Below are 24,588 nucleotides of genomic sequence, written 5' to 3'. Positions count from 1 at the left end.
GGAGGGGAATGTGAAATAACATTAATGTAAGACGAAAAGCCTGATTTTCCATCCTTGCAGATTATGACTGAAGTCAGACTGAAGTCACAGCTTATGCAGTTTGCTAGACTACAATTTTCCAAGGGAGAAATACCAAATAGATGACTGACTTGGTTTTGCCCTGAGAAGTTATTTAGCTAAAATCTCTCGTTTATCTCAAAGAGTTCTCTGGAATAAAAGAGCCTCCGATGTGATATTTGATTTGTTGGCGGTGGGGGTGGGGAGCTTTTTCCTCCTAAAAGAACGCACACACCACCCAGGAATAATCATCACATTTAACAGCAAAGAACATTGAAAAAAGTATTATTATCTGAGGCTTACAACCAAGACTAGCTTGATTTATTAGGCACATGTTCCCTTCAGAAAAAGGTTCCCAGTTACCGTTATTTCATAATAAATTAAAAAGAATCAGAGGCAGGGGCAGGCGGAGAGATAAATTAGGAGTTCAGGATTGAGATACATAAAATAGATAAACAACTATCTTTTGTTAATAGCACAGGGAACTATATTCAATATCTTGTAATAGTCTATAGTGAAAAAGAATATATATATATATATACACACACATATATATATGTATATGTATATGTATATGTATATGTATAACTGAATCACTATGCTGTACACCAGAAACTAACACTACATTGTAAATCAAGTATACTTTGCTTAAAAAAAAAAAAAGAATCTTCACTGGGGAGAGATGATTCTTTTTAAAAAGTAAAATGTGCATTTAAGATAGCTTTCTTCTCTGTCAGCTTCAACCTAATGCACTCTTTTCAGATGGACAAAACTTACTTCTCCAATGAACCATTTCCTCGGCACCGTGCTTCTCAAAACCTAGCTTTCAGAATCTCTTCCAGCGCTTGTAAAAAGAGAAAAACCTCAGAGTTTCAGCTGGGTCCGCAGGAGGCCTCACTAATTGGCATTTCTATCACTTCCCGTGGTCTGAGGACCACACTTTGAGAAGCATCGCCTTAGCACATCCAGAGTGGGTGCTGGCTGGGCAGTCTTCTCCAAGACTCCACCCGAAAGGAAAGGTCACAACACATTTACCTTCAATATTTAAGTAACAGTAATTACCATTATCTGCTCCTCAAACTTTTGGGGTTCATACATATTGCTTATCTTTCTGGTCTCACAGCACCCTCACACTTGCCCACCCAAGGTACCTTTCTGGGGACCCGTCTCCTCCTGGCATGTCTGCCCATCATGCCCTCGCCCCTCGATACAGTAGAAGTTTCCACCGGGGGACCCTGATCGGAGCTGAGGCGATTGGCTAGAATTTGGGATTGGGATTAAGAAATTTCTGTTCAGCTGCTCTTTGGAACAAGAAGTACACTCAGAAGCAGTTGGCAATTGCCATTTTCCACCCTGTGGGTTGGGTACCAGGAAAAGTCCATGTGGATGCCCAGAGAAGCAAGATGAGCCAGGGTCCCCCAAGTCCCCCTGTCCCTGGCTTCAGTGGAGGCTGGACACCCTCTTGCATCCCTGCCCTTGGGCTCATCCCGTAAGTAAACCCCAAACCTGCACCTTCTATTCGATTCCTTTTTCCTGCCTCAACTGGCTGAAGAGGACTTGTTACTCACAACCAGAGCTCTAATTGTTAACAAAGTCACCCTCTGGGTACCTTTCCTCTCTGCTCCAGTTCACCTCAGAGATGGAACTCGCCTTAAAAACTTCATCTTACAAGTGTACCTGCTTCTAAGTATCTCTGAGCCAAAACCCGATCTTCCATAGGTGACTCCCATCCCTGTGTATTTCAGATCGAAGTCCTGCTCGATTCCTCTACAAGCAGCAACTGTAATGCATATTCCTCTCTAAGACCAGGCAGGGACAAGTGAATACAAATCAAGAATGAATGTAAATCCATGTGGTTCCCTTCTTTGAGCACAGAAATAAGAAAACCAATAGATGCATTTCAAATGAAGGTCTAATGTAAAGTTTTATTGACCATGTTAGATCAACTCCAATGTTTAATTTTTCATTAACGTTTTTGAGTAACTTCAGCTTTCCAGCTACTTATTTTTGTGGAACTCATATCTTTAAATGGCATTCTGATCAGCTACTTCTTGGTGCAACCATACACAAGATTTTATACACGCATGCTCAAAGGGAGAGAAAGGGGCATTTCTTTGTCTTGTTAAGTCTAGTTACTTCTCTTTTTTTTTTCTTTTTCTTTTTAGTGGATTTACAACATAGCTACTTCTCTTAAAGCACAACAGAGACAGAGCAGATAAAACTCTGTGTCATTTAGAGCACTACGTCACATCTCTGATAACACATTTGCTCCTTAAGTTTTCCAAGTCACTAAGCGTTGCAAAACCAGAGGTTAAGAGTGACTTGATTCTCTTAGTCTGTCTAAGTTATATAGCCCCTGAATTGGACTTCAGGATTTTGGCCTCCTTGAATCAAGACTCCTGGAAGTTATCTTTGGCAACTCTACGCTGAGCAGAAACGTCTGATTATCTTGGCTGCCTTGTGTCACATAACAACAGGTAGTCCCAGACACCCAGTGGTTTCCTTAGAGTAGGTTGCTTTCTTTATGGTAATCAATTTCCTTGGCCCAGCTGTCAGGCACTTGACTCCCCAGTTAACGACTGGAAATCAGACTTGAGCCACCAGGAAGGCAGAAAACTCAGATTTTCCCAAACACACAGTTAATGAAAAATTCTAGCCTGGCCGCTAACGTCTCTGTGTTTTTCTCATAAAATACAAATGCCAATTTGGAAAACAATATGCCTACAGAGGTTTCTCCACGCAGAAAATTTGCACATGATATTTAACCTGGACATGTGCCCAACATCCATCTGAAGGAGTTAACATAAATGAATTTAAAACCGGAAATGAAGCAGTTGAGATTGTTGACTAGCTTCCTCTTATTAATTCAAATGAAAAGACTGAAAGGGCCTGACCTACAGATTCTGACATCTAATCTCAGAGAAATAAGTAACAGAGAAGAAAAATCCTTTTATTCCACATCTTAGCTATTCCTTGGGTCAAAACTGAAAGAAGGGGGGGAAAAGTATGATAATAGACGAGACGTACTTTTCTCACCCAGCTCTTTCCAACCAACCAATTTTCCCCAGCAGGACAGAAGGCTGTAAATGAAAATTAGCGAGGCTGGAAGCACTAGGGAGTCCCACTCACAGGAGTGCCTGCAGCAAGGCTTTGGGGTACCAGGTGAGGTGAGCCTGGAGCATCCCTGACCACCTGCACAGATGCTTTGGGAAATGAATTATTACTCTTTTTCCATAAAGGGACAGGAAATATCATGGGAAAAGGGGCCTGAAGACACTGATAGGTCCTTTATGCAGATGGCTTTCAGGGCATGATCATTAAAACTGCTAAAATTACAATGTGAAGAGAGAGAGCACAGGAAATTTTTTCCTAACATCTTCCCTCTTCCAAGAGCCCTGATCTCCCTGTGATTAGAAACTCTCCTGTCCACTTTGAACCTAGTAAAGGATGAGTCCTCTTTACCTTGAGGCTTAGGAATGAAAAGATATTTGTTTTTGAAGTCACACTCCTATTTTTAGGACTAACTTGGAAACGTCTTCGCAGTTTACTGACCACAGTCTGCTAGACTGGAGAAGCATGAAGTTTTCAGAGCAAAGCACTTACTGAATGGATTCCATCGCCCTGGACTGCTTCTGACCTAAACCACAAGCGTCTGTAAGGTGGGGACAGTGATGCCTACTTCCTTGACCTAAGTCTCTTGCACACAGAATGCTGGGAAATTTTTTCAGGGCCAAACAGTAGTTTTCTTAGTTTTCAAACAAGTTTTCACTTCCACACCATGAAGCAGGGCAGATGCCCTTTGGAAATCGGACCATGTCATCCATTTGACTACTCCTGAACCCCACAGCACCCGTACTCACACTCAGCATAAACATTCAGAAGAGCCACTGCTGACCACAAATGTCATTAAATGTGCACGGCTGCCTAGCCGTCTTGCACTTCAGGGATCTCATTACGACCCAGGAAATGATTTCAGACTTCATTGTCCCAAATCGCATCATCCAAAAGGACTGAGATAAAATGCTCTCCTCAGAGAACATCTTCCCTGAAACCTCATTGCTCCACATTATCCAGCCTCCTCTGCTCACAATACACTCCACACAGCAAACTCTGAAATAGAAACATGACACACTGGAATCTTACCATCAGAAGAAGATAGGAGTCACTGTTGGAAGGGAGTGAAAGTCATAATGTGAGAGTCAGTGTTAATAGGAGAAGACTCAGAGCTGCCGCGTGACCTCTCGGAATTGACTATTAAAACACCAGACAGATTCCTGAACGTTACCAAGACCTTCTGACTCAGGAGGGAGGGTTCAAATATGAAAATATGTTGGTTTGGAAATCACTTTTGTAAACTTTCAGCTTTTAGCAATTAGCACAGCCTTGCTAGATCTCCCATTTCCATAGGAGAAATGGCACAATGGATGCGAAGGTCAGAAAAATGGGGCTACAATACGGATATGATAATTGTTACTATGCTTCGTTTGTAACAAACCATGTTCCCCTGCAGTTCCAGTGTGTTTTTAAATTAACATCAAAGGAAAGAATTCTTAACCCCACCAACTGGCAAATACAGGAATTTCAACCGTTCTGACATAACAACTCTAATTAAATAATTAATTTCAAACTTTCCAATCTACTGGTCAACCAGAAACACAGGCTTTCTGGTGAAATTACAGAGGGACCAAGTCTCCCTAAAATATTTCTTGCTTTTATCCTCCAAACACAGCAAGTTACAAACTGAAAACAGCTTTTGCTTCATAGTAGCATTTTGAATATAGTTTCCAAAAATTATCTTTTAGCAGCAGAGAACTACAGATGGGATGTGACATGATAAGTAGTATTATTGATACAGCTTTTCTTTCCACCTTTTCAAAGTCAGACCTCTAAATTTAAAATACACTGAAGTTTTACCTGTTCTGAAGGGGATGGGGCAGATAGGAGACTGAGTGGAAAAAATCCAAAATGCATGGATTTCAAATTATAACCCATTTTGCCAGCATTTGATAGGCTGAAATTACATTTTGATACTAATAAAAATTATTCATCTATCTTAAGAATTGAGATTAATTATTATAATATTTCATTATGAAATTTTCTATTTATAAAATCTCATTGCTACTCTACTGGTAATCACTTCAAGTGCTATCTTGATGGCTTATTAAGTTCAGAAAAATATCTTTAATGGTTCTTAAAGCATATAGTATAAAAACACCACAAAATGCAAGGTCCTCGGCTATGAAAGAACAGATATTTTGATCAATTAACATAAGTGCTTTGAATGTCATTAGAACCCATTTAAAATGATGACCCACATCATCTTAGAACGCAGCAGTGTTTTCCAACAGTTTGCAGTCATCTTCAGGAATAGGGGGTGTATTTAATAAGACAGGTACATGGCTAACATGCGCAAACAAATTCAGACACACAACACAGGAATGTAAGCCGAGGAACCCAACCATTCCTGAATTCACCATTATAATGTGATATTGCTGCCGTTCGGCTAATTAATAAACTATGCGGGAAGCAGCCCAGTTGGCTTGCAAGTGAAGGTACCAGAATGTGAATATTTTAGGATAGATCGAGTACCTGATAGTTTCATGAGAAGTTCAGATGCTGCTTTGACTGACATATCCCGCCTTAGAACATTGCCCTTTGCTTCCTGGGGCTTAAGTGCGTCCTCAGAGATGCTTGGGGCCGGCACATCTGACTCCGGGCTGAACACATAGCTGGACCGAGGCAAGGTGGCACCTAGGGCCTCCTCCTCTTTGGGCTCCTCTTTCACTTTAAAATTAAGATTCATGGGTTCCTTCTGATTTGCAGCTGTCAAAAGAAGAAAGGGATTATACACATACATGTCAATGGAAGGCCACTCCCGCTCTTAGCTGCTCCCACCTGAAGGAAGTATGGAACACGCAGTCACATCATGCTAACACAAGAGGGACCACGACCTGCTCAAAACAGGCTCAGCCCTGGGCACAAAAATACCAGACGCTCCCTGAGCGTAGGATGCGGAAGACTGTGGGCTTCTGAATCTTTTGAACCTACTTTAAAAAGTGCTGCCTCTACAAAGTGTTCGGACATCTCTTCAGTCTCCCTCAGTGTCTTCTTTCCTGTATATGCGGCTGCCCCTCTGACCTATCGGCACTCTCCCTATCTAATCCTATTACAGAATAATGCTTCCAGACTTATTCTACCATAAAATATCAACTATAAGCATGAGTCAGAGGCAGCCACGAAAGCAAAAAACCTAGTGTGAGGTGGTGAGGTGAGGATGGAGAATTTGCCGAAGAGAAAAGCTCAGAGAAGCAATGTCCCGCTTTGCCCTCTAAGCTGATGCCACCGTCCCACAAACAGTGGGGCGTGCACTTGGCATTGTTTCTTCTGCTCCATGTCTGTAGCCCGAGTCATCTCTGAGTCCACAATGGGCATTTTTAAAAGAAATATTTCTTCTTTGGAATAATTTTAGATTTGCAGAGCAGTTGCAAAGCTGATTCAGAGAGTTCCCATACAGCCCTTCACCCAGTGTTCCCAACGTCAGCATCTTACGTAACCACAGTGCGTAACCACGGTGCATTCGTCCGAAGGAAGAAATTCACTTCACTGTGATCTAAGGCCCAGGTTTTATTCAGATTTCAACAGTTTTTCCATCAGTGTCCTTTTTCCATTTTTAGCATGGTTGGCTGCTGTGGAGCGTGTGGTCAGGGCAGAGCTAACTGGCCTACTACTGGATGGATCCCGTGGTTTGGCTACACTGTATCAGGCCTTCACCCACTGAGCTACATACTGCTTCTCGGTCTTTCCCCAGAAAATAAGATAAGAAGATAAGCAACCTCTTCTACCCTCTGTCACGTTCACAGGCATCTTGCGCCCCTTGAAGGGCCGTGGAGTAGGAACTTAGGTTGCTTATATTAGGTGTGTTTGCATTTTGAGAAAGATGTTCCCATCCTAGTACAGGGTTCTTAGAAATGCTTACTAGAATGAGCCTTAAGCCCACTCCTCCTTAACAACAACAACAAAAAGAATGAAAGTAAATTTCCAAAGTAAACACCCATCACCCCTTATCCACTGCTTGCTCCCGGCCAACATACAGGCACAAAGCTCTTTCTTTCTACCTCATGGCCCTCTGAGAATAGACGCTACGGAGTCACAAGTTCGCAAAGACCAGCACAGCTGGAAATGGGAACCTGGAGGGCTAAAGTGACCCTTGGAAGTTTTACTACCAGAAGGATGAAGAGTTAGGACTAGAACCAAGTCCATGGGCTGCCCGTTTTATGTCCCTTACCTGCCTCCACACCACTCCTCTGTCTCTGGTCCCTGTGTTACAACCGCACTTCAATCTAACTTGACCTTCAAGTCTTTGCTAAAATACCACCTTCCCAATGAAGAGCCTGACCATCCTGATGAAAACGGCAACTCCCACCCCACAGTATACCCAATCTCTCTTACCTGACTCTAGTTTTCCTTTTCTTCCCCAAAATATTTATCACTGGATAACATCCTGCTACGGATTGAACTGTGTCTGCCCCACCTCCCAAATACATGTTGAAGCCTTAATCCTTACTGTGATTGTACTGGGAGACAGGGAGGTACTTAAGTTAAATATAGCCATTAGGGTGCGGCCCCAATCCAGTATGACTGGTGTCCTGATAACCACAGAGACACGAGGGATGTGCTCGCACAGAGGGAAGACCCCGTGAGGACACAGCAAGAGGCGGCCACCTTCGAGTCAAGGAGAATCCAAATCTCAGGAGAAACCAAATCTGACAGCACGTTGATCTTGGACCTCCAGCCTCCAGAACTGTGAGAAATCAATTTCTGTTGTTTAAGCCAAGTCTGTGGTGTTTTGTTACAGCAGTCCAGACTAATCCATACTATCTAACTTTCTTATTTATTATATTAACCATTTATGGTCTGTTCCTTCAACTCCAGGGGAGGCTTCATGAAGGCAATGATCTTTATTCTAACACTGATGTAACTCAAGTTCCTAGAACAGGGCCTGGCACATAGTAGGTGCTCAACATACACTGGCTGAATGAACAAAACACGTTGGCCGAAAATCAGTGACATCTGTTGGCACTCTGTTACTACCTGCGGTGGACAGAAACTACGAATCCCAAAATATTCCACCAAAGGCGATCGGAAGTGCTTTCCCCAGATCTGATCATTCCGCTGGGGATACGACCTTCCAGATAAAGTTAAAAGCTTTGCTACCATACCTCAGTGCTGACTAAGGTGTTTCTGAATGGTCACTTAGGCTCTGGCATCACCAAAGAGGGAACCCAGAAAAATCTCAGGGAAAGTGCTGAAAATCTAACCCTTTGGACACAGCGCCATTGGAATTTGAGCCAGAGGGAACAAAGACAGTTTCTAGAAGAATCATTAAGCATGTATTTCCAACCTCTACAGAAGGTGGCTCCTACAAGAGCTCTGTTTACTTAGCACATTTCTCCTCTTTCAACCACTTCCTGAGTTCTTTTTTCTTTTTCTTTTTTCTGCCACTGCCTAAAGCTTCTCTTGCCCTAAGCCTTTCTTCCAGAATCCTTTATAAAACCCTTTCCAGAAGCATCCTAAGTTAGTCACAACACAGTAATTAAATGACGTGCTCTCTATTAAGTCTGTAACTTTGAGTCTTCGGGAAGGAACAATATAAAGCGAATGGTTATGTATTTTTCAAAATGCTTCAAAGCTGTATCTTTTATTTTTGGAGCTTTAAAAAATTCAAAGGTGAGGCTGAGAAAGAGATAAGGAAATATTGAGGCCCCAAAAGCAAATCCCAACCGTTAGAGAGGGCAACCATTAAGCCAGTGCTCTCCAGAGACATAAGTAGCTTCGGGGCATCAGTCAGAATACATGCTACCTAAGTCTTAAGGGGAAAAAAAAACATATTTAGGATTGTTAGTACGACCCAGATTTAACAGAACTTCAATAAGTCACTTAAACACTGTATAATATTACTTTTATGTGGAATCTAAAAAAAATAAAACAAACTAGGGAATATAACAAAAAAAAAGAAACAGATGCACAGATACAGAAAACAAACTGGTGGTTACCAGCAGGGAGACAGAAGAGGGGAGGGGCAGGGTGGGGTAGGGGATTAAGAGGTACAAATGACTATGCATACAATAAATAAGCCACAAGGATGGTACATTGCACAGCACAGGGAATAAAACCAATATTTTATAATAACTATAAATACAATACGACCTTTAAAAATTGTGAATCACTATGTTGTACACCTGAAACTTAAATAATATTGTAAATCAACTCTACCATAACAACAACAACGAAAAACAATAGGCAAGCTGCGTGTTGCTGTTTTATAATTTTATAAATTCGCAAGGTACTGCACACCTGGTTTTCATACTGACAATGCCAAGAATGGCATAAAACTAGTCATGTGCTGGGGGACATGTACATATAGCTAATGACATATCCAAAAAATGTGTGGGAAACACTCATTGGTCCAAATTTTAGTTTCCCAAACCCTGGAGTCTAAATAGATGATGTCAAAATAGAAATATGAACACTACCCTGCTTTCTTTCAATTACCAGAAATATTTACACTGAGAATAGTACATAAAGCCCTATATTTTTTAATTAATATGACTGAATAATTACCATCATTTTTTACTATCTTACTTTAAAAAAACCATTATCTTTCTACAGAGAAAGGTGGAACTAAAGATGTTTTCTTTTCCCTTTGGGGAAATTGCTAAAAGAAAAGCAATAATTTATGACTCATTGCTTAGTTTTTTACTTCACTCTTACTCCTAACAGAAAGATCTGTGCTCGCATGGTACTCAAGTCATAAAGGACTTTCACAGCACCTGCCTTGACTTCTGTTTATGTCTTCAAGCTTCCAGTAATGCAGTGAGGAAACCCCACTCACCAAGAGGTCCTTTCTCTCACTGTTCAAACATTGTGTGACCTGAGCCACTCTGATTAAAAATTACGTATGTCTGCAAGTTCATGCACTCAGTGGAGCCGGGCTGCCTTTGAAAGGAAACAAATCAGCTTTTTGAGGATTTAGAAAGGATTCAAGGTAAAGGCTAACATGAGAAAGGAATGGAAAGCCACTGGGGTAAAATGATCCCAAGTTTCTGATTCCGACAGGCCAGCATTAATACACTGTGAAAGGAACCCCTCTTTCTGGCAAGGGGTCATCAGTCCACATGGAGATCCTACCTAAGCCCCCCTCCCATCCTCCTCCCCGAGGACCATAGTGCGTCACATCCTTAAAGATCATTGTATGCCTTAGTCATGCATACAACTGGCATTCGAATAGTCACACAGGAATTGAGCCTTCCCTCAGCTACAGGAGATGGCCACTGTTATTATCTTCACTTCATAGGTGAGGGAGCGAAGGTCCCCAGAGGCTGAGACTAACCCCTCCGAAACACAGAGACACTAGACTGCAGGGCTTCTGGCTGACGATGCACCCACGCTCTCTCCTTTCCCTCCTAGACAGTCCAAGCGCCTCTAAGAAGGATGCTAACCCAGGCAATTGCACTGCGGGCTCTGGACAGAAGTGATAAGGGCATGAAGGAAGCAATGTTAATGAGAAAGGGAAAGGTGGGCTGTAACCTGAAGGAAAGGGGCGTTTTCTGGTAGGGAAGAATTTTGTGAAGGGTGGAAGAGGAAGAACAGACAGCAACATGACTGCTTCTGCTCTGCTTTGTCCGTTCCCTCTGGTGAAGGAAAAGGACACTTTCCATGAGTTTAAAATAGACAAGGCTCTCTTTCATGCTACAGTCTAGCAATTTTCTGAATGCTGAACTGCTACATGAAAAACCCGGGCCACTGAGAATTGTATTTATTTACTCCCTGCCCCTAAAGCAGAGCCAGAGATTCTTTGACATGGAAGGGGCTGCAGCTCAGTGGTTTTCAAACAGTGTTCCAGGGAACCCTGGGATAAGCTTCAGGGGGTTCCAACAAATGTCAGTTTCAAATAAAAGCTTTTAAGATTAGTGAAGCTAATTCAAAATTTAATTTTAAAACGTGTACTCTCAGTTCCATTATTTATAAAATGTCAACTCCCTGGAGACCACTGATATGTTAACTTGGGTTAGCAAATTAATTCAGTTTCTCGTAACACTTGTAATGCCATTCCTCCTGCTCTCGTAGGAATGGTAGCACTCTAGTAAAATGTCACTAATAAGGAAGCAGCTGCCTATGCACTGATCTTTCCAAAAATTCAGGCTCGGGCATGTAAAACTGTATTATTATGGTAGAGCACTAGGGTCCGTAAGCAGGCTTTAAATCAGGCTTTCTCGACCTCAGCACCACTGACACTCTGGGCTGGATAATGTGCTCTGAGGAACTGTCCTGCAAACAGCTGGGTGTTTAGCAGATTCCCTGGCCTTGACCCATGAGAGCCAATAGCTCTTCCCAGTTGTGGGAACAAAAATTTCTCTAGACATTGCCAACTGTCTCCTGAGCACACCTCTGGTGAGACCCACTGTCTTAAATTAAATGCCAGGGCAGTTCAAATGCATCTGCTTTGGTGAAGCTTCTGATCATGACTAGAGGAGATAGACAGAAATATGCAGCTATAATATAGATATCGTTGGCTCTGTCATTTATAGAGCACTTAATGTGGGCTGGGTAGTATGCTGTTTCCTTGGATTAGTTGATCTGATCCACTCAACAACCCTTCGAAGTAGTACTATCACTATCCCCATTTGGTAGATGAACAATCGGAAACTAGAGATTAAACAAATTTCCAAATAACGATTAACTGAGTAATAACCAAGTTGTTAACAAAGAATTATAGATGGCTTTAGTACATATCGAAAGTCCAGGACGCTTCCTGTCTGCCCTTTATTATACTAGAGAATAAGGGCACTTGCTAAACGTTGTCAACTTTGAAGCTTTTTATTAGCGTCCTCTTCGCTCAAGCAGCTGAATAAATTCAATTAAAGAGCTCCTGAGATTACAAGATGAAGTGTTAAAAATATTATCTCATTTGCCACAGCGTCCCTGTGTAAATGGCATTTCTTGACACTGCAATCAGCAAAACAAATTTAGAAATATACTAGATGTCTAAACTGCTGTAAGACCTCATCCTATCATCACAGTAATTCTGTGTTTTGGGCTTATCACTTAGCAACTTTTTTTCTAATTGCTGGACTTTTAAAATAAATAAATATAATAAATGTGAATCTAAAAGATAAAGTTATATAAAAAGTACATAAAATAAAAATGTGACAATGAGTGTGTATATGTCCATGAGTGACTGAAAAATTGTGCTGAACACTGGAATTTGACACAACATTGTAAAATGATTATAAATCAATAAAAAATGTTAAAAAAAATAAAAATAAACAAAAACAAACAAACAAACAAAAACAAAGTGTAAATACAGGACAGAAATAGACTCACAGCACAGCAAAGGAAACCAGAAATAAAACAAGAAGAAAACCTACGGAATGGGAGAAAATTTTTGCAAGTGAAACCAACAAAGGCTTGATCTCCAGAATATATAAGCAGCTCATACGACTCAATAAGAAAAAAATAAACAACCCAATCCAAAAATGGGCAGAAGACCTAAACAAGCAATTCTCCAAGGAAGACATACAAATGATCAAAAAGCACATGAAAAAATGCTCAATATCACTAATTATCAGAGAAATGCAAATCAAAACTACAATGAGGTATCACCTCACACCAGTCAGAATGGCCGTCATTCAAAAATCCACAAATGACAAATGCTGGAGAGGCTGTGGAGAAAGGGGAACCCTCCTACACTGCTGGTGGGAATGCAGTTTGGTGCAGCCACTATGGAAAACAGTGTGGAGATTCCTCAAAAGACTAGGAATAGACTTACCATATGACCCAGGAATCCCACTCCTGGGCTTGTATCCAGAAGGAAATCTACTTCAGGATGACACCTGCACCCCAATGTTCATAGCAGCACTATTTACAATAGCCAAAACATGGAAACAGCCTAAATGTCCATCAACAGGTGACTAGATAAAGAAGAGGTGGTATATTTATACAATGGAATACTACTCAGCCATAAAAACCGACAACATAATGCCATTTGCAGCAACATGGATGCTCCTGGAGAATGTCATTCTAAGTGAAGTAAGCCAGAAAGAGAAAGAAAAATACCATATGAGATCGCTCATATGTGGAATCTAAAAAACAAAAACAAACAAACAAAAACAAAGCATAAATAAAGGACAGAAATAGACTCACAGACAGAGAATACAGACTTGTGGTTACCAGGGGGTGGAGGGTGGGAAGGGATAGACTGGGATTTCAAAATTGTAGAATAGACTACACTGTATAGCAAAGGGAAATATACACAAAATGTTATGATAACTCACAGAGAAAAAAATGTGACAATGAGTGTGTATATGTCCATGAATAACTGAAAAATTGTGCTGAACACTGGAATTTGACACAACATTGTAAAATGATTATAAATCAATAAAAAATGTTAAAAAAAAAAAAAAAAGAAATAGACTCACAGACAGAGAATACAGACTTGTGGTTACCAGGGGGGTGGAGGGTGGGAAGTGATAGACTGGGATTTCAAAATGTAGAATAGATAAACAAGATTACACTGTATAGCACAGGGAAATACACACAAAATGTTATGATAACTCACAGAGAAAAAAATATGACAATGAGTGTGTATATGTCCATGAATGACTGAAAAATTGTGCTGAACACTGGAATTTGACACAACATTGTAAAATGATTATAAATCAATAAAAAATGTTAAAAAAATAAAATAAAATAAAATAAAATTAGTTTGGTTAAAGATTAAAAAAAAGTACATAAAATTCTAAAATATAAAAATATTAAATAAAATATAAAAAATATTTTTAAAATATATAAAATATTCCTTGTGTTATCTATGAGTCTGCACTTAAGATCTGACTTGAAAAAAATGGGTTTGATGTTTAAAAACAAACAAATTGAAAACTACAAGTGTTTTCCACTCCTTTATTTTACCATAAGAAAACAGCACCTCAGAGACTGATATGACCCCAAAATCACACAGCTTATTAATGATGGAACCAGTATCAGAGCTCAACTCTCACTAATTGCAAATCAGTGCAGTTATTAACTACCCTAGCCCCGCCGTGAGTGTATGTAAGTATACGTGATCTGTCTGGGGACCTGGGATTTTTTTTTGGCAACGTGATGCACTTTGGGTGAGAAGAAAATAAACTGCCTTCTGAAATCATATGGAAAGCCAAGATTTAATGAATTAACAGTAGAGCACTTTATATTCAAATAGAAGGTTTAAGACAATAGCCAAATACTTTCAAATCTTGGTTTCTCATAAAGTACACTTCTTAATTGGCCTCAAGTAGTTTTATAATGAGTGTTAGTGAAGTTTTAACCAGCAGATATTACTCATTATAGTTCACTGGATTTCTCATCCCCACCTGGGCTAATCCTTGGTCATGCTGCGGGATCTTCGTCCTCAGACCAGGACAGCACAGGTCCCCTGCAACAGCTATTACGAATATAGACATAGTGACAAAGGGAAAACAAAACAGCTCCGGAGCAGGGTCAAGGGTAATAATAACAATAAGCAGAGCTACAAAACTTTAAAATAAATAAGGCTTTTCTCTGTAAACGAAACTACTAAAAGCCACAAGGGCGCCTATCTGCAGTAATCCACTTAACAGGCAGGATATCTCCCTTGTCAAAAGCAGGAAGGGCCAGTCCTGGAAAACCCATCAAGCCCCTGAGTAAATGCGGAAGAAAACTGCATTTTAAATTCACGCTATTAACACATCCAAGGGATGAACTGTACAAACAGCCGGGAAGTGATTTGCATGTACGAACAGCGGAGCAGCGAGGTGACTTGAGACTAGAAAAGAGAAAACCTAATGACTGGATAGTACATCTCCAACACTTTTCAGGGACGTCGGTGACCATCTGCCCCAAATGACATCTCCTCTTGATTGTTACACTTGTCATTTTAAATTACTGTGCAGACATTCTGGTTCCCACATCGGTATTTTAATGATTTTTGTCTTTGTGGGATACCCAGAGAATCTGAAGAACTCTGGGCGGTGGGAGCAAAACGGCCACTGTGATTCCTCTCCCTGAAAACCCATCCCCTTGGCCAAGTGACTCTGCAGCTCCTCCCCAAGAGGTGGAGTAAATTCTCCCACACTCTGAAGCTGGGCTGGACTTGTGGATGGCTTTGGTCAACAGAAGGTGGTGGAAGTGATATGGGGCTGGTTCTGAGCCCAGCCTCCAGAAGGTTTTGAGCACTTCGGCTCTCTCCTTTGGAACCCGGTCCAGGAGCCATGTGGGCGAGCCTAGGATAGCCCACTGAAGAGTGGGAGACCCTGGGGAACAGAGAGAAGTCATTCCTGTTGGGGCCATCCTAGATCAGCCAACCCCTGGCCGACCCTGCAAGGGGCTGCAGCTGGAGGAGTCAGAAGAGACCAGAAGGAAAACCCTGGTCTGCCATGCCCAAACCACCAATCCCCAAACTCGTAAGCTAAGAAAATGGCTACTATTTTGAGCAGCTCAATTATGGAACAGTTTTTTACTTAACTAACAGTATGATGGACTCTGGCTCCTAGACTAGGCCCTACTGGATGAGGTCCTGGAACACGGGATGTGAGAAAACACTAAGATGCTCCCACCCTTTGAGGTTCCCTTTGAACAACAGCCTGACTTCTTTCCATGGACCACCTCCCTCTCCATCCTCTTTATAGCACTATGGAGCTGGTTGTGAATTTGCAAATCTTTTTTTTTTTTTATGTTATACGGATTTTTAACATAAAAGGGTCAAGCTGTGTACGTTGTTCTGCCAGTTGCTTGCAAGTCTTTTTTAACCTCTGAAAATCTGACTTCCAGAATATGATGGATGGAATATCCTTCTTATCATCTGCCATGAATGCATTGTGGGTGACACAAAGATAAAGACATCGTAAAGGAAACATTATCTCCTCCCCTCACAGCCACCTGAAACATAGCTGAAGAGGCAAGACTAATACACAAGCAATAACACAAGCATCCACCTGGATGTTAAGATTCTAAGTATCACTGAAGCTGGGGGGTAAGGGGGTGGCTATCACAGCAACAGGAGCCCAACGTTGCTACAAATTCTCTACAAAGATACAGAAACACTGGGGGTTAGAGGTGCATTAAAATAGTTATTTTAATAACATTATTAATTCTTTTTAGTAGAAAATCCTCTCCCCCTCCCTCATTTTATCTAATAGGAGAAAGATATACAGAACTCCATGGTTCAAAGGGCCAGACTCCTGGAACAAGAGTGAAGGCAGGTGAATGGAAATGAGGGGGTGTGTCTATGAGCTGGTGAACGCTGTCGGCATTTTTCTTGAGAGGAGTGGGGACACTGTTACTCAGCAGAAAGGAGCCAGGCAGGGGCACAGCCTGACGCAGGAGGTATTGGAAGAGCCCATTAACGCCTTGAAGACCTGGGCGGTGGGGGGTGGTCCTGGGGTGGGAAAGGTGGCAGGCAGGGAGCTGGAGGGAGCCGTAGGGAGCCGTGTGAGGTCACAGCCAGGAAAAGATGCCCTTCGAAGGGATGGACTGTGGGTGTATTCTGAAGACACAAAAAATTGAACCAGATGAGTGACTGAATTAGTATGCATTTTTAAATGATGCCATGGTTTGAAGCCAAGGAAAACAAACAGTGAAGCAGACGGAGGTAAGTTTCTTTGCTCAACTGAGGGAAAAAAAAAAATTAGGTAAGAGCTAATTCAGTGATCAGGAGCCAAGCTTCCCAGTTAGGCAGAGTCAAATCTTTGCTCCATGCCTTGTAGCCGAAATGTTTTAACTTCAGCTTCCTCATCTGTAAAATAGGTGTGATATTAATAGTGCTATTGAGGGCAGGGGGGTAAATGAGAAATTCCATCAAGTTGCTGGCACAGTGCCCGGCTCATTGTAAACCCATTTGATCAGTAACGAGGCTCAGGATAGCAAGACTAGAAGCAGCAGCGAGAGCAACAGAGTAGTAAGTGGAAGGAGATGTACTTCTGGGGGAAGGAAGAAAATGACCCGGATTCAGTTTTGCAGAAAGACAGACTTTGACCAATTTTCCCAAGAGTTTATCAAGACAAAAAATTATCCTGAGGGTGATTCCAGAATGAGGTAAACTGTCTCCAGCACAGTGAGGAAAGAAACATCTGGATTCCGGTGGTGCCCCTCCTACAGTATTTATTTCCAGTCTTGGTTTCCGCATCTACACGCTTGCAGCAAGACGACGTACTTGAAAATGCACTGTAACTGGACTTACTGTGACTACTCTGTTTGCACTAAATAATGCCCGAAAGGCCTAGAAGTGTTAGTGTAGCTTCCAGCGGTGTCTAACACACAACATTCAGAGACCGGCTCCCTGGCAGGGGACTGTGGCTAACTCTACAACAACAAGAGCAGAAACAGAGCCAAGTTCCGGCTTTATAGCTTCCTGACTTTGTGATGTGTTGATTAGGCAGCCTGGGGGAGGGAACACTGGAATGTGGCTGCCTGGATTAGACTCCCAATACCACCACTTATTTGCTGTGTAAACGTGGGCAAGTTGCTGAACCTCTCTGTTTCTCAGCTGTCATCTGTAAAATGGGAATACTAATAGTCTCTCCCTATCGGGTTGTTATGAGTTCAAATGGGTGACAGGGCACAGAGTAAGCATGACGATGTAAGGGACCGTTCTGGAAAAATCATAAACAATGAGTAAATGTCACCAAGTCTCCGTCCCTGGAAGTTGGAGCCCATGAGCGTGTAACTTCAGGCTCCACATTCTTGTAATGACACCTGCTCCCTCCTGTGACTCAGATCAGCCCTTGTGTCTTGTGAAGGGGCAGGTCACCGAAAAACAGGAAAGAGTCACACGCTCCCTCTCATATGAATCACCCACCACGGTCAGTAAAATCCAGGATTTCAAAAGGGCACTCAGGCTGCCTGCACATACGAGGCCCCTCAATGCAGCTTCTGACACTGGGAATTTTAGTCACGTGGTCAGTGAGGGCCCATGGTGAGAAAAGCCAGGCAGGCTAAAAAGGGCCAAACTGAAGATGCAGAGGAAGGCTGCCCAGAATAAACTCATTGGGGAAGGCACACTTAGGCTTGGGGAGAGCCCGGGCTGTGGGCACTGAAGCCTTAGGGCGTGAGTGGCAGAGGGACAGCATTTCCTTGGCAAGAAGGCTCATTGGTTAACATGTTTGACAGAAAGCCAATCCGAGCCGCCAGGTGATAAGGATGCCTGGTTTACCGGGCATCTCTCGTCCCTCCTCCTTCAGCAGCACAAACAAAGGTATCACAGGACAGGGAGATGTCATTTAGAGATGAACTGTACTGTAAATTCAGATGCACAAAATTGTGGGAAATAGATGGAGGTGGCAGAACAAAGGCCTAGGGGAAACTGCAAGACACAACACAAACATGTGCACCAGCTCCCCTGCGTTTATTCACGAAAACCTTCCTACTTGAGGGCTGAGCTCCTAACCAGTACGGAACAGTTCAGCTTGGAGCCATTCGCAAGTCACTGCTTTTCAAAAGTCCATCTCTCACGGTGAAAACGTTTTCAGTCTCAACTTAATGAAATTAAGAGACGGTGGGAGACAGTATAAAAAAAAAAATTTTTTTTTGGCCAGTTTCCAAACAAAAATAGTTGAAATGACTCATATATTTTATTTTCACAAAACCAGGGACAGAAAGATAAAAAGATATTCCCAGCCCACAACTGAGGTGCCAAGTTTCTGTCAACTGCTTGGTTCTAATTTGGAGAGTTAGAATTAAATGTTATATCTTGAAAAGTGTAGTTTTCAGAAAGGGAGGTGATGTAAGGCTGAACGGAGCAGGCAACTTTTAAGCAGGCATCTAATGACGTTACCCTTAGTCGCTAGTTCTAGATAAGCCTGGAAACTTTCTAATTCCAACTGGAGAATGTTGAGGTGCTTCTTTTAATTCTCCTGTCATGAGGCCCCACGAGGGAAAACACGGGACTCTGTGACCGTGACTCACCCAGGCCTCCGGTTCATGTCAACCTTGACCTATGCTGAATGCCTCAGCGCCATCACACAACACCAGGGCCTTTTCATGGTCTGGGAGAGAAAGTCAGGGGAAAGAAGTGTACTGAAAAAACAAAACAAAACAAACAAAACAACCCAGGTACCAACTGTATCTTCCATGTCAGTGGTCCTAGTCCTGGCTGCATTTTAGAATCTTTTGAAGATTTTAAAGAAAACACCAGTGTCTAGGTCTTATCCTAGACCAACTAAATCATAACTTCTGGTAGTGGGGCTAGACCCTGGCATTTAAAAAAAAAACTTCCCAGGTAGGTCTGATGTGCGGTGAAGGTGAGAACTGCTGCTGGATCAGGGAGAACGGGCAGAGAGGCAGCAGAACCTGAGCACGCCTCTCCCCCGCACGGCCCCGGTCACGCGACCACTGAATCACTTGCCCTGACGTGCAACAGTCTGCTTCTGTCTCCTGGCTCCCAAGAAAGATCTATGCAAATACGGAGGGCTGCAGCCCTCAAAGGCCTGCCTCCCATGCCGAAAGAAACTCGGAGCAAAGTTTCCAAAATCATCTTTTCCGTCAGCCCAGAAAGCCAGCAACAAACAGGGGCTGCCCCAGCCTCTTCCCTGAATCAATTACGGGGCTGAGCCCAGGAAGCCTCGCTCCCAGGGAACAGCATCAATCTTGGGGGACCAAGGAATGTTCAGTGTGGGTTCAGGCAGAAGAGCGGACGACGGTTCAGGGAAGGGGTCTGATTTCACAATCATAGACACTGGGAAACCTCAAAACGGGGGCAGTGGAGGGGGTTGGGGGAGGCTTGAGAGTCCGTTTAAAACAGCATTCCACCAGCGATTTTTTAATCCTACTGGGTTCCCTGAAGTCGTTTTTCTGTTTCGTTTCAGTTGAAGGAGCAAGAAAGACTCCCCTTAATAGCCGAGCAAGAAAGAATCAAGTGTTTTCCATCTCTCTTTTGGAAACAAGTAGGTACGTACACGCTTGAATTTGTCACTGTGCTCCGGGTCCGCAGGCGGTGATGTGGCTGGCACAGAGGCTCCCGGACCCGGTGGCCACAAACAGCTGCACCCGACAGTCCCAGCAGGTGCACGCACAGAGCCAGCTCAAAAATCCACGGCGAGAACAATGGCGCCGTTATGACGCCGAGGGACCGGGCCCGACGCTAGCCATGACTGCCCGACATCCGATGAGGGAAAGAGCCAGGAACTCAGCCTCAGCTCCTGGGGCTTTGGCCTTCGGGTCCCGAGATCACAGCCACAGACACAGCCAGGTGGAGCGCCCCAGGGACAGCAGCTGTCAAGTACAGGGCCCCACTAACTGGAGAGGGAGTGGAATTAAAAAAAAAAAAATCTCCCCAAGACAATGTATTCCTTTCCTTTCCACACGTCTCCTCCTCCCGTGGGCTGCACTGCCACAGTCACCAAGTTTACATTTACATCCTGATACGCTCACAACACAGAAAAATTACCGATGCATCTCACTCCCCGGTGACTTTATAACAGGTTGCTAGGTAACAGTGCACACAAGTCAGGTTTCAGGACCTCTAGTAAGCCACCATAAAATAGCTGCATGGGCCTTTTGCATAAACAGCAGTGCATTTGTTATCTGTTTTCTTATGCCAATTGATCAGTCGGTAAATACAGCCACTGCCAAATCGTAAACAAGTCCCCATCAATAGCCAATTGAGAAAACAGATCACAGTATGAGGCTTGCGTACACAGTCTTTCACCCTAGCCTACTGACCAGCTTCTCCTCCTGCATTTTTCCAGTTTGCAAGCCTGGCTCTCAGCAGCCGCAGGCCTTATCTTCCGCTCCCTGAGATTGGGTCTGGGCCTCGTTACAGCCTCAAGTGAGGCACTCACAGCTGAGCCCAGTAGAAGTATCACCAAACCTTCCTCCATCACCCCCTCCCTTTTCCTCTGGATTTAAAAACTTTCTGGAGTTCTGGAGTAAAGGGAGTAACCACTTCGTAAGAGTTCCACTGAGTTTTCCCCTGTCTGCTAAGTAAGGACATGTCCCTCCTTCCAAGCTATGCTTAGTGAAGACGCCATTGCAGACCCTCCCTTGGGAAAGCACCAGAAGAGCCCAGAAAAGGAGTCCCTTTTGCTTTCACGTTGGTGGGAGAGACCACGAAGGAAGACCCAGAGATCTTCTGGAAGAGAAAACTAAAGGACCAGCAACAAAAGGAAAACAAGAAGTCTGCATTTCCCCGCGTTTGCAAAGACGTTTAAAGATAACACTCATCTCCCCCCAGGTTGGGATGGAGAAGGGAGAAGGCAGGGAAGACCGTTTAATTCCTGCGACCGGATCATTTCCTGGGTTGGACGTCCTCATTCGCCTTGCAGGGTGTGATGCCTCATTGTAACATCATCACCTCAGTTCATTTCTGCAATGCCTCATTTCCATCCCCTATCTTTCCTCGTTTCTTCCAACCAGCGCTGTGCACTCCTGAGGGGCAAAGATCTGGGGGTGATGGGGACATTCCAGAAGACCTGACTAAAGTGTCACTGAGCAAAGGGACTTCAGAGTGAAGCAGAACCTCTAATTCACCTGGCGATGACATTTAGTGAAATGCGACTCACGGTCCATTTAAAGGAAGGCAGTAACCAATTATTCTCCATTTAAAAGGGTATTGTCAATCTCCAAAGAGCTGAAATGGCATTTGGAAATCATCGTGGAGACTGCCATCTTCACTGAAAGACAGAACCAATTCTCAGCCGACCTTTGCCCGCCCTCCACATCTCTTTTAAAATTTAAAATCAGACTTTAAAAAATGAAGTAAGTAGCAGCACCTCCATTAAAATAAAAAAAAACCTAATTACCTCCCCCCAATAAATAAACAAAATAAAAAATTTTAAAAACAGCACTTCCTCAACATCTCTATACCTCTCTATTCAATTCCATGACGCAAATAAATTGGGGGAAAAAAAGGCAAAAAGTAAAAGAAACATCACATATAATTTGACAGTCAAAAGTGATATCAATTAGTAATAAAATTTTTATAACATACTCTATCTTCTTTCTAAAAGGCATTGGGGCAGTGGGAAAAGAATGTTTCAAATTTTTCTTTTAAACTCCACTCGACATGAGTAGTTAGGTTCACAGAGACAGAAAGCAGAATAGTGGTTACCAGGGGCGGAGGGGAGGGTGGAATGGGGAATTCTTGTTTCCTGGGTACAAGATTTCAGTTCAGGATGATGAAAAAAGTTCTGGAGATGGATGGTGGTGATGATTACACAACCATGTGAATGTACTTCATGCCAAACAACCATATACTTAAAAATGGTTAAAATGGTAAATTTCATGTAGGTATATTTTACCACAATAAAACATTTTCCATTGGGAAAAAAAACCCCAAACTTAAAGACAATATTTATCACTTGCTCAAATTTAACAACTCTCTAATTCTTAATAGTAGTCTCTGTACATATGTCCTTTTAAAAAAATCTTTCAAATTTAGGCAATAAAAAACCTGAATCATGCAAGACAAATGTCCCACATAAGCAGGTTAAAGAACCCAATGGAGAGACAAGCTCACTAGAGCCCAAGGTCACACAAAGAACCCAAGGTCATCAACCTGCTCACCCTGTGACTTGTCCCCCACCGCGAGAACCCATACGGGGGGAAACCAGAAGGAAATCAACAGTCCTTGTTGTTTTGAGACCCAAACCCTGACAGCCATGCCTACGTCCAAAGGGCTGCAAAACACAGTTTCAAGGAGACAACGTATGAGAGTGCAAACAATTGGAATTTACAGGGACCCTTGAAATCATCTAGTCCTACCAGCTCACTTTACAGATGAGAATACTGAGAGAGAGAGAGAGAGAGAGAGAGAGAGAGAGAGAGAGAGGTGGGGGAGAGAGAGAGGACAACCCTCTTCAAGTACCTGACAGCTTCATGAGAAAATCAGACGCCATCTTAACAGAGATGTCCTGGCTGAACAATGCGGACGCACTGTTGGCCACGTACTCGGAGGGGTCTCTCAGCTTTGTGTGGTTGGCCGGCCTGTCGGTAGCATTCAGAGTAAAGGAGGTTGGCAGGCCGTTATCTTCCTTGGGCTCCTCCTTCACCAGCAAAGGCGAGACGCCAGCCCCACCCTGGCTAGTCCTCTCTGGAGTGCTGGACGTCATCATGGTCCCCACTAGCTCTGTCCCTCCTCCTTCCCTTTGCTGCCCCAGGCAGGCACTGTCACTGAGGTGGGGAGATCCCTTGACATCAGGGTCTGGGATCTCCTCCTTCACCTTGGCTTCTGTCCTCAGGAAGTGCTGATGGCAACGCATGTGGAGTTTCAGGCTGAAGTGGCGGGACGAGGTGAAAGGGCATAGCTGGCACTGAAAGGTCTCTCCCCGGTCCTGGTGCTGATGAACCTGGCGAGGAAGCAAGAAGAATGAGCTAGCCACCACGTGCTCACGGAAAACAGCCAGACTGCTCATCAACCATCTCTGCACGGTACAAAGGGCTGGCCCAGGAAATCAAATCACCAGGGGAGCATTTCATTACGTGCTGCAAGTAAGGAGGGGCATCTCTCAACAGAAAGCGGGTCCACGTAGGTCACAACTGAGGATGCTATCTGCCAACAGAGGCCGTTCAGGGTAACCTCCTAACAGTTTACTCATCCCAACCCTGGTTGATGTCTTCAGAGGAAATATAAACCCAGCACAATTTGAACTTGCATAATTACTAGTGGAGGTGGGGGGGTCAAAAGAGGTAAACTGTCAAGTAACTCCTCTCACAATATAACACACTGCATGGACCCAATTATTACCGCCCAGAGAATTCGCTGTGTTTTGCAAACATAATTTCAATTTTCAAAAAACGCTTCTTTAAATAATTAAGAATGTGGAAAATAACGCTTCCAGGGTATTCCCGTTTCATAGACAGAGAAATCGAGACCCTGGAAGGAGTGGCTGGAGCAAAATCACACCTAAAGAAAATAGAGGGGGAGAAAAACCAGGGGCTGACCCCCACCCAGCAAGATGAAACAGGTGTTTCCAAACGTGGTCCTTTCAGGCTCCAGATTCTGACATCTGCAATGAAAGAACGCAGACTTTTAAACCCAGTTCCAGTCTGACATGCACAATACCTGCAAGAATGGCAAGAAACCTTTTTTCTTCCTGTCACTGCCAAATTTAGTGCCTGAAACAGTGAGGAAATCATTGCATTGGCCCGAGCAAGGCTTCGAGCTGGCCGGTGCTCGGACGCTTGTAACTTCCCCATTCATCTCTGCCAATGCGCTTCAGTGCTGACCAGCTACACCCTGCTATTTCAGGACTGGCCCTCCCTTGAGTAGAAACTGCCAATTGTGCAGATTTGAGCCAAAAGATTTGGGGAGTTGTGTGATTTGGACCCACAAGTGGATGGGATTCAAAACCCAAATCAAACTGACCCCTCATCTTTCACTGGTGACCTAGGCGGGATTTGAACCCGGGTCTAACAAAGGTTAAAGGTCAAAGGTCCCTCATCCACCGCCACCACCTGGCCCCTCTTGTGCAGGCTTCCTTTCCAAGAGAGCAAGTTTTACTACAGCTGTTTATGCATTCTGAG

General features: G+C 43.3%; 1 protein-coding gene across 9 annotated transcripts in view; it reads right to left on the bottom strand.

Moving 5' to 3' along the window:
* Window positions 1-24,588, bottom strand: part of ZNF827 (zinc finger protein 827) — a 170,313-nt gene that overhangs the window by 97,738 nt on the left and 47,987 nt on the right. For 8 of the 9 annotated variants that reach the window (XM_074377802.1, XM_045516384.2, XM_045516385.2 and 5 more), the window contains exons 4-5: window positions 22,931-23,411; window positions 5,647-5,880 (exon numbers count right to left, since the gene is read on the bottom strand). In XM_074377802.1, coding sequence (XP_074233903.1) covers window positions 5,647-5,880; window positions 22,931-23,411 — 715 coding nt within the window. The remainder of the gene's footprint in view (window positions 1-5,646; window positions 5,881-22,930; window positions 23,412-24,588) is intronic. The other variant, XM_045516383.2, reaches the window with a different exon arrangement.

Source organism: Camelus bactrianus, chromosome 2, assembly GCF_048773025.1.
Source record: "Camelus bactrianus isolate YW-2024 breed Bactrian camel chromosome 2, ASM4877302v1, whole genome shotgun sequence".
NCBI classification, from domain to species: Eukaryota; Metazoa; Chordata; class Mammalia; order Artiodactyla; family Camelidae; genus Camelus; species Camelus bactrianus.
This window is presented reverse-complemented; position numbering and strand designations above follow the sequence as displayed.